The 16,938-nt window shown below is 56.6% G+C and overlaps 1 protein-coding gene across 2 annotated transcripts in view; it reads left to right on the top strand.

Moving 5' to 3' along the window:
• SDC3 (syndecan 3) overlaps nt 1–15,109 on the top strand; it is a 38,205-nt gene extending 23,096 nt beyond the window's left edge. For both annotated transcript variants that reach the window (XM_033114235.1, XM_033114236.1), the window contains exons 2-5: nt 5,269–5,386; nt 6,966–7,579; nt 9,878–10,169; nt 11,075–15,109. In XM_033114235.1, coding sequence (XP_032970126.1) covers nt 5,269–5,386; nt 6,966–7,579; nt 9,878–10,169; nt 11,075–11,241 — 1,191 coding nt within the window. In that variant the 3' untranslated portion in view covers nt 11,242–15,109. The remainder of the gene's footprint in view (nt 1–5,268; nt 5,387–6,965; nt 7,580–9,877; nt 10,170–11,074) is intronic.
• Nucleotides 15,110–16,938: the final 1,829 nt, after the last annotated feature.

Raw genomic sequence — 16,938 nt, 5'->3', positions numbered from 1 at the left:
GGGTAGGGGTGGGTGGTGAGAACACTCCCCTGTTATCCCCATGGGAGCCTGAGGTGTGTCTTTGGGGTGAGGTGATGGGTCAGCTCAAGAGAAATGGTGGGGAGGGGGCAGTGAGGGAAAATATGGCAGGGCACGTCAGTCCATTGGGAAGGGTGCCATGTCTCACCCTGGTGTTGCGTGTGTGCTTGTATGTACCCAGGAGGGAAAGTGTGCACGGTGCCTGTGTGGGGAGGGGCCTGTTGGTGGGCATCTGAGAGGGAGTGGTACATATGATGGGGGCTGGGGTGGGTGCCTATTCAGTGGGTGGAATGGTGTGTGAGAGCATGTCGTGTGTGTGTGCTACAGTGTGTGTATGGTGTGCGTGGACATTGAGTGTGTGGGTGGCTGTAGGCATTCTGAGCTGAGCTCGTGCAGAGTGAGTGGGGCTGTGGGCCATGGGGGCAGGAGCCCTGGATGAGCAGCGGGTGGGGGGCAGCCCTGGGCATGGATTCGAGAGACTGAGGACCTGTGCTCGTCTCAATTCTAGGGTCCAGCCTCAGTGTCTGCATCTGTGAAATGGGGATAAAACTCTGGGAGGCTGTGATGATTGAAGGCGGCAGTGCAGGTAGTGTGCTTCCAGTGCCTGACCTGGGGCAGGCCCTCAGCAGTGGTGGGCAGGGTTCTAGAACCCCTGGGGACCAATAGTGATTCCCCCGGGAGCTCAGACCTTCAGCAGCTGCTCAGGGAGCCTTCAGGGAGCCTCCAGTTGGGTGTCTGCTCCCAGGATTGGTGGCAGTGGGAAACAGAAGGCTGAGGGGCTTCTGCAGTGGGCGTGCTCTCCCACCAGTGCCTTGGTGGGTGTGGGGGCTGTGAACAGGAGAAACAGTGTTTACAGGTGGAGAGCTTTGTGTCAGAGCCCGAGGGTACCCCTCCCTGGGGATGTGCGGTGAAGTGCTGGACGTGGGGAGGGGTTGGTGTGTGCCACCCACATGGTAGTGAGATTCCGCTGAAGTTTGTGTGGGGCATCATGGGTGTGTTAGGTGAGGAGCAGGGTGCAGTGATGTGTGTGTGTGTGTGTGTGTGTGTGTGTGTGTTTGTGAGCTAGGGATGTAGTATGCACGCACGCAGGCAGCCAGGGATGTAGTAAATGAGTGAGCGTGTGACGGTATGTGCCAGGCTGTATTGTCCGTGAGCTAAGGTAGGCATGGGCACACAGGTTAGGATCAGTAAATGTTGCTCTGTGTGTGTGTGTGTGTGCGCGCGTGCGACAGAGTCTGTGTGTACAGCTGTGTGTTTCTGTAGGGCTTGGCTGGCTGTGTGTGTACATGAGGATGTCACTGTATTATCTGTTAGCTGCAGAGAGAGAGAGAGAGAGAGAGAGAGAGAGAGAGAGAGAGAGAGTGTGTGTGTGTGTGTGTGTGTGTGTTTGTCAGGTACTGGAGGATGTGGGATTACCTGGAGGGGCCGTGAGGGTCAGGGGGAGGCCACAGGGTCCTGGGCATTCAAATTCAGTTCTCCTTTAAGGGAATGGCATGGATAATTATGCTAATTATGCATGGATTATGCAAATAGGAGGTCGTTTGGGGGTCAAAGGCTGTTTGTCACCGTCCTCTTTTGGCATTTTGTGACTCCCTGGGCTTTCCCTGCTGCCTCCCAGGCTCAATTCCCCACCCCCATCTCTTTCCTCTCTCCTTTCTGTCCCCCTGGGAGCTGCAGCTACCAGCACCCCTGCAGCATTTCTGGGAAGGCCTCACTGAGCCCTGGACCCCCAGTTGGCCCAGGGAGTGGTAGAGCTGACACTCAGCCACCCTGGGGGATGGTGCTGGGCAAGATGGCATTCTGCACCCCACGCCCCACCCCCAGTATTAAGAGGGGTGCCCAGTGTTAAGCTTCCCAGGGCGAGGTCAGGGGTGACTGAGCTATTGGTCACCTCTCCCTCCAACCCATCTGGGGGCGGCTTATTTTTTGTAAAGAATGTTCTCTCGGAGGCAGGTTTGGAAAATCACTGAGGTGGCCCCTTCCCCAGCTTTGTCTGATGAGCATGAGGCTAAATTAAGATGTGAGAGAATTCTCTCCTGGTGCCTCCCACTCTTGTGTTCTCTTTCCCTCGCACACGGAGTCCTCCCTCCATTCTCCCCTCCCTGTCCTCCACTGTGCCCCTCTGACCCCTGGCTTTCCTCCGTCCCTGCCTCTCCATCCCATGTCTCTGCCCTCCCCTTTCCTGTCATCTCTGTTCCTCCGTGATCTCTCCCTCTCCCGCACCCCCCACCCCCATCTCTGTGGGGAGCTGGAGCTCCTGGTCCTTACCATGGAGGAGATGGTCGTCATGGTAACGGTTGTCATGTCAATGGCTACTGAGCTGAGGATGAATAGTATCTAGGTGAGAGCTACCTGAGTGGAGGCTGATGGGTTCATAGGAGGCCCCATGCTTGTCTCTGAGCCTCAGATTTGCACAGCATGCACCCCCTACTCAGTGTCTGCCCCCATGCATGTGCCTATTTGTACCCGAAGTCATGCATTCAACGCACAGTACCTCTCTGGCTGCCTTTAGGTGGAGGTGTGTCAGGGTGTGCCTGTATATGTTCTCTGTCTCTGGATGTGTCATTTTAAGGGTCTGTGTGGTTTTGGAAAGGGGTCTTTAGAGTTCTGGGAGCAGGCTATTAGGGGCTGCTGTGTAGCACTTGTCACTAAAGAATCACAAGGACTCCTTATTTTGGCCCCCATGTTTACCCCAGTTTGAAGGTCCCTAGGGACTACAGACTTTTTAGAACCTCTCTTCCCAGCTGAAGGTCTCCCAGCCACACCCTCACCTGCCTAGGATGGGACGACAGTGAAGATGGCCCCACTCAGGAGCAGAGCCTGAGCCTTGGTCCCTGTCAGTCCCCTCCCTGCTGTGTCGCCCGGGGTGGGAGCTTCAGCCTCTGGCTTCAGGCAGCTTGCCTAAGAACTGAGCAGAGTCTCCAAGGGCTTCCAGCTTAGCTGGCCCAGGTTTGGAGCTTGGCAGTGTGGGGCTTCCTCCCCCCAGGTCCTGGGGGTTTGTTCTTCTGGGCAGTGGGGGCAGAGATGGAGCTGGGGAAAGTTGGACTCTAGCTGCTCTGAACTCCTGGAATGTCTAAAACGGAGGAAGACCCAGCAATTAGTCACGGGAGCAATTACACTAATTGTTCCACTCTATGACTCACTGCTAGCGAGTAAATACTGATTAATTCATTACTCTGAGACTGTGTGTGTGTGTGTGCGTGTGTGTGTTCATGGGCGGGGTGGGGAGGGTGGGAAATCTGCTGGCCTGCCCTGGCTTCCTGCCCTGGCTGGCCTGGGTCGGGCTTTGGAGCAGGTGGTCGAGGCTGGGGGCAGGATTGGGGTCCTCTCTCTAGCTCTGTATGAACTCCAGGAGGCGGGCCTGGCAGGGGTGGGGTGTGAGAGGCTGAGCACAGAACACAGTGCTGATCCGGTCCCTCCTGCTCACGTATCTTCCCCGGCCCCCACTCCAGTCAGATAGTATGGATCCCAGACTCCACCTCAGACCTGCTGAACCACTGAGTTCAGTTTTCGCAATATTCAGTTGTGCAGTCAGGATACAAAAATGATGAAGTTGGCAGGGACCCTGAAAGCCTTCTGTGATGGGGCTTCCCCAACCTCGGGTCCTTCCCGTACCCCACCCCTGCCCTATGAATTAGGCACATCTTCTAACTCCAACTCCATTCCTTAACAGATATGTCATAAATACCTACTATGTGCCAGACGAGTTTCTCCATCAAGGTGTGGTTTAGTGGGGGTGGGCACACACTCGAGCCAACACAGTTCACAGTAGTGATAGATGTGAATTCAGCAACACAGGATGATCAAAGCTGGACAGCTTCTTAAAAGAAGTGATAGGGGAGTAGGAGTTAGCTGGTGCAAAGTTACTGGAAGATGAAAGGATGGGAAGGAAGAGTGTTAGAGGTGGAGGGAACAGCATGAGGCAGGAGTGACCAGGCATGTTCCAGCAACGGAACGGGGCCAGAGTGGCTGGAACCCAGTGATTGCAGGGGTGCAGAGGTACCCTAGACGAGGCTGGAGGGTGGGCAGGGCCAGCTCTGAGAGCAGGCTGCTGTTCCCCACCTTGGAGCCTTTGTGTATTCTATTCCCTCCATCTTTTTCTCTTTATTTCAATTGTATAAGACCCAAGTGCTAATCTTCAGATCTGACCACCGGGAGTCAACCTGACCTTCCTCTGGAAAGCTGTCAGGGGACAGAGACTGTGGCTGGGCTCAGTCTGGAACCAGGGTCAGAGGGTGCGGCTGGAGGTAGGGTTTGCACTTCTGTCTTGGACGTCCTCAGTGCCGGTTCTCGCCCAGGGTTGTATGTAGTAAAGAGAGATGGGCCGTACCCAGGAGCCCCAGCTCGCTGTCTTCCCAGGCTCTGACTCAGAAGAATCTTGCTTCTGGTGTGGTGGCCTCTGGGAAAAGCCCCTCTCAGCGTTCCAGACCCCCTGGAGACCCTGAGGCAGAAGTGGGAGTGGCATCAGGGCCCTGAGCTGATTCTGCCATTGAGATCCAGGGGGGCTGACTGCTTGTTTGAGAGAGAACCCAGGGCAGGGCCAGAGCCTGCAGTCCCTTCTCTCCCTTTCCCCCTATCCACCTTTATTCAAGGATCTTGCCTCCCAGAACCCCAAGTCTCCCCAACGCTATGTCTGTCTGATGGAACTAATTGCCCTGCCTTTGAGATTTCAAGGTGTGAGACTTCAGATCCCAAGCAGAGTCTAAATCTCATCGCATCATATGCTCTCTGATGACCTGGGCAACTGAGCCTCACTTCTCTCCTCTGTGGAAGGGGGCTGACGATGCTGGCCACGCGGAGTGACACTCGTGCTGAGCACCTGCTGCATACAAAGTGGGCACCTGTTAGCATATTCACAACAACCTGTTAAGGCAGATGTTGTTCGCTTATCAATAACGAGTAAGCTGAGGCACCGAGAGGCTCAGTAATTTGCCTCGTGTCACACATTGAATGAGTGGTGGAGCAGGGAGACAAATGCAGCATTCTGGCTCTAAACCTGGTTCTGCCACCCAGAGGCTCTGCTCAGGGGATGAGGGAGTGGCCAGGGCCCTCCGTGGCGGTGGTCAGCAAGACGGGGCTGCCACCCTGGCCCGTGGGTGGGTGGGATGTGGTCATTTGGCCCGTCCTGGCCCTTTGCCCACGTGGAGGCCACACCTGATGTCGTCCTTCTGTTGTCTCTCGGTCCCGCTGGGTGTGTCTAGGCCGCTGGCCTCAGGTGCTGAGCCCCGTGCCTGTCTCTGCCCTCCCCAGGCTCAGCGCTGGCTCCTTGAGAACTTTGAGATGCCCGTGGATCTCGAGGGCTCTGGGGACGACGACTCCTTCCTTGATGATGAGCTGGAGTACATGTACTCGGGCTCGGGCTCAGGCTGTAAGTACTTCCCCTTCCCTTTTCCTGCCCGTACATCCTGGTGGCACTGTCAGCCTGCCTCCCATGCCCTGCCGGAGACTTTGATGGCAGGGACAGTGCCCCGCCCCAGGCTTTGATCCAGGGAACAGGAATCCACGCAGGCTCCCTTGAGTGGTGGGGTGGGGGTGGGGAGGTCAGGCAGGGGTATCTCATGGACCTCAAGTGCAAGACGGGCTGGTCATCCTGTCATCCTCTTGGGGATGAAACCAGGGCCTTGTGGCTTCCGAGCCCAGGACTCCCGCAGTTCTGGGTCTTCGTCTCTTGTGCACTGCTTAGATCTCCCTGCAGACCTCCCGCTGCCATTGGGGTAGTACAGATGCCCCCGTCAGTAACCCAGTTTTCAGTACTGTTCAGACCACTTGGAGGAACTTAGTAGCCACTTGTCAGTTTAGTGGCAGGTCCTCCGCAGAGACCAGGTGAAGGCTCCACCCCTCCATTCCAATCAGCTGTGACCACGGGCGGGGTTAGGGCAGTGCCCGAAAAGGCTGGGGCCTGGTTCCCCACCCAACCTGGGAATGGAGTAGTGTGAGGTAAGGGAGATGTGATGTGCAGAGTTCGGATCCCAGTTTTGCTGCTTAACAGCTGTGCCGCTTTTAGCCACCTTCCCTCTCTGAGTCTCTGTATTCTTGTCTGTGAATGGTGATAATTATACCTTCTTTTCAGAGTCTCTGGAAGGCTTCAGCATAAGACATCGGGGTCTGGCACAGAGAAGGAGCTCTAAAAAGGGGTGTGTGTGCTGAGATTTGAGCTCAGTGAGAGGACAGGACAGGTCTGATTGTGTGGTAGGAGGTCTGCGTGCCACAGAACCGGCCACTCGCAGCCTCCCACCCCCAGCCCCCACTGTAGCCCACTCCTTTAAACACCTTGCAAGTTAATTTTTATTGAATCCATCTCTGATGCATCATGTCTCTACTCTCAAACCTCCCTGGCTCCTTTTTGCTTCTCTTCTGCCTGGGTAAGGCCCTCCAGGAGCTGGGTGCAGCATCTCTCATTCTGTCTCATTTCCTCCCAAGACCCTTCACTTGACCTGGCTTTGAGTCTTCCAGATTGCTCAAACATTCTCTTGTAGGAAGGTCTCATTCTCCTTTTTGTCCTCTGTCTATGCCTCAGGGACCCTTAGTGTACCCACTGCCTGTGCTCATGATAGGGTACCCAGATCTGAGTCTTCCCAGAATGCCTTTCCCCTGCTTCCTTCAACCTTCAGTGAGATGTACAGCCAGTAGGTCCTTACCACTGCCTGCATTCAACCTGCTACAAGGTCCAGGCTGGGTGAGCTGGAATAGTCAGGGAAGACTTCCTGGAAGAGATGGCCCCCTAGAGGAATTTTTGAGTAGGCAGCGAGGAGTTGGGGAACATCCACCAGCCACCAGCCAACTGGCAATCTTTGGCCAGACTCTGCCTTCCTCCTTTCCTTCATCTTATCCTGGGAATATTGTGCAAAGAGTGAGGGTTGGGACCCCACATCTTGATGGCCATTGCTTAGCTGGGATCCTCACCATCGCCCAGCTCCCTAGCTCTCTCCTCTCACCCCCCTTCTCAGACTTCGAGCAGGAGTCAGGCATTGAGACAGCCATGCGGTTCAGCCCGGACGTGGCCCTGGCAGTGTCCACCACAGCTGCTGTGCTGCCCACCATGGACGTCCAGCCTGTGGGCACCCCGCGGGAAGAGCTCCCATCAGAGCGTCCTACCCTGGAGCCATCTGCTAGCCTCCCAGTGGTGACAGAGGTCCCAGAAGAGCCCAGCGAGAGAGCTACCACCATCTCCGCTCCCACGGCCACCACTGTTGCCACAACCACAGGGTCCCCGACTGTGGCCATGGTGCCTGCCACAGTGGCCACTGCTGCTCCCAGCATTCCTGCAGCACCCCCGTCCACGGCCACCACCTCTGTCATAAGGACCACCGGCATACGGAGGCTTCTGCCTCTTCCACTGACCACGGCAGCCACAGCCCAGGCCACCACCCCAGCGGTGCCCTCACCTCCCACCACGGTGGCTGTCTTGGACACAGAGGCCCCAACACCCAGGCTGCTCAGTCCAGCTACCTCCAGGCCCAGGGCCCTTCCCAGGCCAGCTACCACCCAGGAGCCTGACATCCCTGAGAAGAGCACCCTGCCCCTGGGGACCACTGCCCCCGGACCGACGGAGGTGGCTCAGGTGAGAGGAGTGGAGAGTGAGAGCAGAGGAGGGTGGGGTCAAGGATCTGGGGCGGGACAGTGGAGCTGGGCAGGGGGCGAGGACTGGACAGTTTTGGAGATGAGCCAGACAGGAATGGGGAAGGCGAGAGAAGCAGGTCGCCGACTGGGTCTTAGGATGTTGGGAAGGAACCGGGCGATGAATGTGTTGGTGGGGGAGGGGCCAGGGGCCTGTGTCTTCTGGTCGACAGCACAGACTCGGGAGCCAGGCAGCCTGGCTTGGAATTCTTCCACGGCTACTTTTCAGCTGTGTGACTTCAGGAAGTCACCAGTCCTTTCTATGCCTTCTGTTTTTCTTTTTCTTTTTTTTTAAATTAAAAAGTTTATTGGGCTGACAATTGTTAGTAAAGTTACATAGATTTCAGGTGTACAATTCTGTAATACATCATCTGTATCTCACATTGTGTGTTCAACACCCAGAGTCAGTTCTCTTTCCATCACCATATATTTGATCCCCTTTACCTTCATCTCCCACCCCTTTCTATGCCTCCTATACCTGTTCCATTACCTGTGGGGAAAAAAAAGAGAAAATAAGAATGCAAATCATAGTGTCGAGAGGATTAAGTTTCCTGATGTATCCAAAGTGCTTAGGATACTGCCTGGCAACAGGAAACGCACTAAAAGTGTGGGTATTGTTACTGTCATCACAATCGTTGTCGTTATTATTGGTATTAATCTAAGGGTGACTCAGGGGGCCGCCCGAGAGGGATACTGGTAGCTCCCATTTGTGGAGTGCTGCCTGGGAGGCAGGCTCAGTGCTAAGCACCTTACCTGTGCCGTCTCCGCTCTCCTCACAACCACCCCCGAGGTGGCACTGCAGGTGTGGCCATTTTCCCAAGGCTCCACAGCCAGCAATGGCACAGTCAAGAATTTGAACCTGGCAGTCGGCTCCAGAGGCTGGGGCATATGTGTGGGGCACTAGAATGGGTGGAAAGTGGGAGACTGAAGGGAAGAGGATCCAGATGTCAGAAGTCCGGGGATGGGTGGGATTGAGGAGATAGAAGTAAACTGATCCTTGCCGGGTACACCAGGCAAAGAGCGGCCCTGGTGATACTGGCTGGGGTCCTAAAGCCCAACGCAGCCGCCAGCTTCACACAGGATGACCTGCAGGCTGTGGGCCTGCCTTCCGGTCAGTGTCAGCCCCTCTGACTCCCTGGTCAGCTCCAGCAGGACCCAGGTGCTATCTCAGCAACTCTGAGCAGCTGGGCAGCCTGGTGTTTCGCAGCTGCTTGACCAGGCAGGAAAAGGAGACGACGACGGGTCATGGAGACCAGGTCACCGGTGCAGCCTCAGCACATGGCCTCTCGGCCCGGGTTCCAGGCCCACACTCTCCATGGCCACCCTCTCCATCCCTGCTCTGGTCCTGCCCCACGTGGTGGGAGCCATCGAGATTCAGGGTCACTGGGCTGGTTCCCCGGACACCTGCCCCAAGGGGCATCATACTCTGCGGTTGTGCTCTTGGACTGATCTCCAGGCCAAGAGACTCACTTGTGCCCCAGGCGTGTGGACCAGGGACCAGGCCCAAGTACAGTAGTACCTTGGTTTTCGAACATCTCCATTGACGAACATTTCAGTTTACGAACACTGTAAACTTTATGGATCTATGGTATCATTAGATATTAAAATTCATGCTAAATGTGCAGTTTTAGGGATTGATTATAAAGGTCTGGAACGGATTAATCCATTTTGCATTACTTTCTATGGGGAAACCGTGCCTCGCTTTTCGAATGTTTCAGAACTTGAACCGTTTTCCAGAGCGAGTTACGTTCGAAAACCGAGGTACCACTGTATATAACAGCTGCACCCAGCAGTCTCCTAACAGAAACTCGGCAGGAGTCCCCCAAGGCAGCTGCAGGGGCAAGTGACGTACATGGGATGGGACGGGATGTAGCCAGGTGAGAATAGAGGCAGTGAAGTGTATGGTGAGAAACACAGCTGCCGGAGCTGAATAGATCTGGATTTTCGTTCTCCTTCTACCGCTTACTAGCCGTGTATCCTGGGGCAAGTCACTTAACCTCTCTGAGCCTACTTCCTGCTCTGTAAATTGGGCATAATAATACCTCCTCATGGATGTGTTGTGAGGGTAAAATGCCCGTATTGTGCTTAGCACAGTGCCTGGCACATAGTGAGTGCTGGGTAAGTGTTAGCCCACTGGGATAGGGTGTGTGTGCGTGCGTGTCTGTGTGAGCGCATGCGCGCACCTGCCCTGTGGCAGGGGGTGCTGAGGCCTGGCTCCTGGACTCATGCCACTCTCCCACAGACCCCAACTCCAGAGTCCTTCCTGACCACGATCCGGGATGAACCAGAGGTGCCAGTAAGCGGGGGGCCCAGTGGGGACTTTGAACTGCCAGAGGAAGAGACCACGCAGCCAGATACAGCCAATGAGGTGGTGGCTGTGGGTGGGGCTGCAGCCAAACCGTCACCTCCACCTGGGACACTGCCCAAGGGTGCCCGCCCAGGCCCTGGCCTCCTGGACAATGCCATCGACTCGGGCAGCTCGGCAGCTCAGCTGCCACAGAAGAGCATCCTGGAGCGGAAGGAGGTGCTTGTAGGTGAGTCTTGGGCTCAGGAAGAGCCCAGGGTGGGGCGGATGGTTGGGCCTCACTGTGTCCTTGCGGAACCCAGGAGGGTGGTCAGGGTGTGAGTTTCCTAGGAGCCTAGTTTTTAGGAAGGGAAGGCTGGGGGTCTCAGCCTCCAGGACCCAAGCCCTGACCTTCCCCCATCCCAGGGTCTGACCCTGACTTCCTGCTACTTACAGCACTTTCCTCAGCACCTCTGACCCCTCCTGAGACTCTGCCCTTGGCCCCTGCTTCCCTGGGCCGTGCTGATTGACCCCTCCTGGACCCCTCCTGGATCCTGATCTCTGACCCTATTCTTTGGCTTGACCTGCCCCTACCCTTGACCCCAGCCACTGAGGACCTGCCATGTCTCCTGAAGACTCTGGACTCGAGGTCCAAACCCTGCTCCCTACTTAGGAGCGTTGTGGCCTTGGGCAGGTCCCTTACCTCCTCAGGCTCCCATTTCCTCATCTGTAGAACGGGAATAATCATCTTATACTTAATCAATTCTCAATGCACATCTGTTCATATGTTAACTCCTCTGTAGTTGGGGTGGGTCATAGTTTAGTTGGCAGAGTTTTCCTTTCCTAATGGTATACAATGTACTGGAGGGTCTTCCAACCGATGGCATTTTACTTTGCATAGGGACCATAACACGACCCTTGAGGTATATGAGGCTTCGATGGGTTAGTGTGTGTTAGGCAACTAGAACCGACCAGGCCATAGTGAGGGTCGTAGATGGCATCCAGTGCTGGGACTGTTAGAAATGACTCCAAACTCCAGTCTCAGATTTGAGTCTCCACCCCCCAGGGCCCTGTGTCCTCTCCCCAGGCTCTGCCCTCTCGTCCCCCACCTACCTCCTGCCTTTGGGCTGTGACCTCTGCCCTCTCTTTCCACAGCTGTGATTGTGGGCGGGGTGGTGGGCGCCCTCTTCGCCGCCTTCCTGGTCACCCTGCTCATCTACCGCATGAAGAAGAAGGACGAGGGCAGCTATACGCTGGAGGAGCCCAAGCAGGCGAGCGTCACGTACCAGAAGCCTGACAAGCAGGAGGAGTTCTACGCTTAGCGGAGCCACAGTGCCTCCCCCGAGCCTCAGCGCGGCCCCTCTGCCCAGTCCCTGGCCCACCCCACCAGCCCTGGCCTGGGTCTGGAACTGGGCCTGGGAAGGAGCCTGGCCCCAGTTCATCTCTGCCCGCCCTCCCAAGGTCTGCCCAGACTGCCAGCCTCACACAGATGTAACCCCAAGGGATGGGGTACTGCCTGCCACCTTCCCCAGACTGTGCCCTTATGAGCTCATCTCTTGTCTCCCCCCCACCAGCGTGGGGCTTCGGGATCTCATGTCAGATGGACAAGAGGAAGGAAGCTCCTGATGGACTGGTGGAAGAAGGGGTGAGGCTTGAGATGGGCTTGAACCCCCAGTCTGGCTCCATAAGGCTGGCTGAGGTCTCCTTCTGGGGGCAGAGAGGCCCTCTGGCTGGTTTCCAGGACAGACATTTCCAAGCCTAGCCCTTGAAGTCGTCAAGACACTGCCACCTCTCGCTCCTGTCCCAGGGCCCCTCTTTGCCTGGGTGAGAGTGTGTCCCTTGTCTCCAGCCTGTTACGTCCTGGCCTCTCTGGGGTTGTGGGGTCACTCTTCCTTTGCCCCCACCCTCTGCACATGAAGGTTTTACCTCTTTCCCAGTCTGTCCCTGAGGAATTGGCTTCCCGAGAGTGCCCTGGCAGCCACTGGTGAGGAGGGCTGGGCTGCTCAGCCCTCCCTCTTGCACGTGGACTCTGCACAGACTCCGTCTCTCACAGGGTCACACATATTGTCACACTTAAAGACAAAGCACGCCATGACAAAATCACATGAAATCCTGACTACCCCACCAATCCACATGTGTCAACGATGTTCTTCCAAAGATGTTTCTTACGCGTTTCTCACGCACCCCCAAGATGCTTACGACACTGCAAGTCACAGGTCATCGTTGCCCAGTGGTAATGGAGTGGCTTGCTTTCTTCTGTCCTGTCCCCTTCCACATGCACACACACTGGTACCACACACGTTGTCTCTCGCTTTCGGGCTCCCTGGGGAGGCTGACGTCAAGCCGCAGCAGTCAGCCCATATTGGGTCCCCTGAGTTGCCCTGTTACACTCAGCCTGTCACCACAGCGCCCACATCAGCCACGCTGCCACCGGCCCTGCCACATCAGACACAATTGCACGCGGATGCAGTCTCGCCCCACATAGCCCCACGCTCACGCTGGAGGAGGACAGGTGGGCACCTGCCTTTCCCAGAATAAAGTGTGACTGGGGGGACATTGTCACAAGCCCCCTTAGGGCATTGCACACCGCTGGCCTGGCCTCACCCCTGCCTGCTTCTCTCCCCTCTGTCCTCGCAAAGGGGTTGGTTCAGGAGCAGTCACCCAGTAGCTGGGAGCCTTGCTGAGGAGGGCAGCTGGTTCCGGGAATTTGGCCTTGGGCTGGGGAGGGGGTTTGGGTCTCCAGGACCAAAGGACCCAGACGGGGTGGGGGCATGTGGTCCGGCTCCTGGTCTCCCTGTGTCCCCATCCTCCTCTGAGCTAGGGGCTGACTCTGCCTCCCAGGACACACGTCTCCAAAGTGCCTGTGAGGGTGGGCCCTGCCGCCCGGGCCCTCTGCACCCTCTCCCCTCGGCCTCGCCAGGCTCGCCTCAGCCCCATCCCGGGGTCCTCCTTGGGCCTTTCCCATGGACACCTGCCTGCTTATTTGGCCAAACACCCCGGCCGTTCTCCTGGCTGCAGTTGAAGGGACCTGCAGCTGAACGCAGCCCATCCAGCCCCATTGCCCCAGGCAAGGGCTGAGGGCAGGTGGGGTGGGGGTGTCGCCCCAGGCCCCAGCCTCCCGCCCCCTTCTTTACCCTTGCAAGTGGAGCCACTTCCATGGGTATTTTACATGTGGGTTCACAAATCTGCGGGGAGGGTATGATCGGTGGGGGTTCTTGGAGCCAAGAGATGCGATCTGAGTGGTAGTTGACTGGTGCTTACACCCCCACCCCTCACCTACAACCCAGGTTAAAGTCAGGAACCCGGGTTTTATTTCTGTTCCCTTTTCAAGACGCACTGGCAGCAGTGAGGGGTGGGGTGGCCTGAGGCGGTGAAGGTGAGGTTCTGCTGGCTTGCACAGCTTACCTGTTCCACTGTCCTCCTTCCAGGCTGGAGCTCCATCTTTCAGACCCCAAAGCCCCTCTTGGCAGGGCCTGGAGGCTTGTGAGGAGCCAGCTGGTCCCAACTTTGGAGTGGGTCAGGAATGTGGGGAGGCATCCTGGGCCCACGATCTGTTGGAGGTGGCCTGGCCTCAGCCATCCCAGGACCAGAAAGTCTGGGGCTTGGGGTGGAGGAGACCAAAGGCCCAGCCTCCGTCTCCCTTGCTCCCTGGTGGGCTGCTGTCTTGGGGTAGAGGCTCTGGTAAGAAGGCCTGGGCAGGCCAAGGCTGAGAAACCAGGGAGCGTGCAGCAGAGGACCTGAACCCCCCTGGAAGCCCGGGGATGCTGGGACCAGGTTAGAGACTGGTGGTGGGGTCGGGGTGCAGCAGAGGACACATGACTCGAGCTTAGGCTGGCTGGAGTGGGCTTGGAGGGTCCTGCGTGGATGGGTCCAGCCTGGCCCCAGCGGGCCTCACGCTTCACAGCTGAGGGCTGGCTTCCAACTTGCGGCTTAGGGCTTTGCCTCCTGGCATGGCCTCTTTGTGTCCTTAGCATTTGAGAGAAGAGGCTGAGGGCCTCGTTCATGGAGGCCTGAACCTGAGACAAATAAATACTCAGGCTCTATTTTCATGAAGATCAACTCAGTCTAAGAGCTCAAATCCACTCCCGCCAGCCAACGTCGGGCAAGGCAATCCAAGAGGGAGGTCTGTTCAAAGGACGAGCTGGAGCTCTCCTAGGTGCAATGTGGGTGCAGGGCCTCACCCTGCCTGGTGCGATGTGTGTAGGGCCTGCCCAGTAGACACCAACCACCCCAGCACTCCTGGGGAGGATGTCCTGTGGGCCCTGGCATTTCCTGGAAGCACGTCCAATGCCAAAGGAGAGGGCACTTGTGTGGCTTGAGAACCTCTCTGGGACTTCGGCTGCCAGGACGCACAAGTCAGGCTGGGGCCTAGGAAGGTGGGGGTTGGGATTTCTGGAGCCAGGCTCTGTCTCCCCAAGGAGCCAGAGGGGGTACCTCCTGAAAGGCTGGTCCCCTTGATCTCTGGAGGTGGATGGGTGGTAACCAGGGCTAGTTTGGGCAGGTCTGTGGGTAGTGGCTTGGGGTGCTCAGGCCGGACCCCCACCCTGGGTCCTGGGCATAGGGAGCAAACCCGTCTCGGCTTCGGAGCAGGAGGGGCCACTGCCTCCTCGGCTCTCTGAATTTCTTCTGATAGCCACCACCCTGGACTTGCTTTCCCAGGCCTCCTGCCTGTAAATAGAAGCCCACAAACTGTACAGATTTACAGATGCTGAGACTGGGCCCAGAATCGCCGTCTGAGGGCTGATGGCCCCAGCGTCTCCCAGGTGCCCACCTGGCAGCTCAGTGCACCCAGCCCCAGTGTGGTGAATGCATGTAAATATTTTCCGTAGGCAGCGTGGCTCCAGAGAGCCCCCTGAAGACAGTCTCCTGTGCGTCCGTCCTGTACAGAGCCCTCCAAGAACTTGTCCTGGGGTGGGCGGGACTTGGTTCTTCCCTGCCCCAGGCCTTCCCTGCCCTCTCTCCCCCATAACCTGTTTATTAACCACACCTGTCCTGAGTTCATGGCCAAAACTTTACATAAGGAAAAGTGGAGGAAAAAGACTGGAAAAAGACCAGGGCACCTGCCCCAATGTGGGTGCTCACCTGTCCCAGCTTTGTGAAGGAAAGAACTGTTTTGTTTGTTTGTTTGGTTTTTTAACATTTCCCGTGCTGTGCCCATTTATAAGAGGAAATAAAATTACGCTGAAATGACGTACTGTGGCCAGAGTGTGAGATAAACATGAAGGTCATCTGGGGAGAGGTAGGCCACGGTCCCCCTTGGACCTCATCCACCTTCCACTTGAAAAGAAATCAAGAACCACGTGAGGAGAATTGACCAGCAACCCCTTGTGGGAACCATTATGGTGAAAGCTGCTGTTGGTCGAGAGTGTTCGGAAACCACGGAGCTGACGGTGGTGAGGCTGAGGTGGGGGCTGCGGTGGGGTAGGGACCAGGTTGTGGTGACGTTGGGGGCCCCATGGTCCACCCCCAGGGGAAGAACTGTGGTTTTAAGACACAAAAAGTGAATCTTGGGACCACAGCATATTGGAATCAGGTGAAGTGGGATGGTTTGGGGGTCCGGTAGACCTGGTTTCAGGCCCAGGGGACATTTCCTAGCTCTTGAGTAGAGAAGGAACTTGGCCTCTCTGAGCCTCAACTTTCTCACCTGTAAAGTGGGACAACAACGAACAATATCCCTTAGATGGAATGTGGCAAGGATTGCATGAGGAAGAACACTCAGCACAGTGCCTGGCACAGCTTCAGCTCACGGTGTCTTCGATGATGGCACTGGAACAGAATAGAACCCAGGACAGGAGTTCCACAGCCTGGAACCACAGCCTGACTCCTGAGATCGCAGGGACAGAGCTGGGAGGGCTTCGGAGCTGACCCTGGGCCCCTTGGTGTAAAGTCCCTTCTTGAGGGCCTCAGCAGGGAGGTCCCTGCCCTGCTTGCACGCTTCCTGTGACAGATGCTTGATGCATTGAGGGAACTAGTGGGTCACTCTACCTGAGGAGAAGTCCTTAGTTTTAGCCAATCTGCCTCTCCAGTGTTCCCCTTCTCCAGTCCTCATTCGTCTCTGGAGGCAAACCGGGCTCGGTCCCCTTGCCATCCGCCAGCTCTTAGGCGTGAGTGTCGTGGTCATAAACTTCCCTCCTGCGAGGGAGACCTCTCCACGTCCAAAGGATATTTCCTCTAGAAATGTGTTCCTCTCAAAATGTGATGCCTGGGGGCCTGGTGATTCTGGGGTGGACGGGAGTCTAAAGCCCCTGGAATTGGTATAAGATCCAACCCCTCCCTCTCTCCATCCCTCCCTTCCTTCTCCCTGCACTAAAGTTTCTTGAGTGTTCCCCCAGGCCAGGCCCTGTGCTTAGAAATGGATGAGGAGAGGTCACCAAGACAGACCAGCCCCTGCCCTCGGAGCACTTGTTTATTGGGGTGATAGACAATAACAGTCTCATGACTACAACTGGTCCGGGGGGTGTCTTTCCTCCTCAGCCACCACCTTCAAGTCCCCCACCCCAGGAGGCACCCCCCTCACTGTCAGAGTTCAAGGACGGAACCCTGAGGCTTGGGGCCTCACTGTGAGACCTCAGACAACTTGTCCCCTGAGACCCTCTGTCTGCATGGCTACAAACTGGGGTGAAGGGGCAGCCCTGCCACCTTGAGGTTCTAACAGAGGACGGGGCCCCAGTTAGAAGCCTGTTATGATGTGAGAGGTGGGTTTGCCACCATTCAAGTCCCCCTCCCCCGCCCCCCACCACAGGGCCCCTCCTCCAGGAAGCTTTAGGAAGACAATTCCACTCTCCTCTGAGTTCCTGGAGCCTGTAGTTCTCTCTCCGTCCTGCACGGCCCCCATCCCTTTCTCATCGGAATTCTAGCAATGTGCATCCATGTTATCCTTACCTTGGAAGAGTAGAAACAGCATGATCTTGGAGTCAAGTGGATCCAGCTGTGTGCACTTGGGCACAGTATTCTACCTCTCTGAGCCTCAGTTTCCTCACATGCAAATGCGGCCAATAAGGTAGACATTTAGAAGCTGC

This window comes from Rhinolophus ferrumequinum, chromosome 9, assembly GCF_004115265.2.
Source record: "Rhinolophus ferrumequinum isolate MPI-CBG mRhiFer1 chromosome 9, mRhiFer1_v1.p, whole genome shotgun sequence".
Classification (NCBI taxonomy): domain Eukaryota; kingdom Metazoa; phylum Chordata; class Mammalia; order Chiroptera; family Rhinolophidae; genus Rhinolophus; species Rhinolophus ferrumequinum.
The sequence above is the reverse complement of the archived record's forward strand: the minus strand, read 5'-3'. Positions and strand labels throughout refer to the sequence as shown.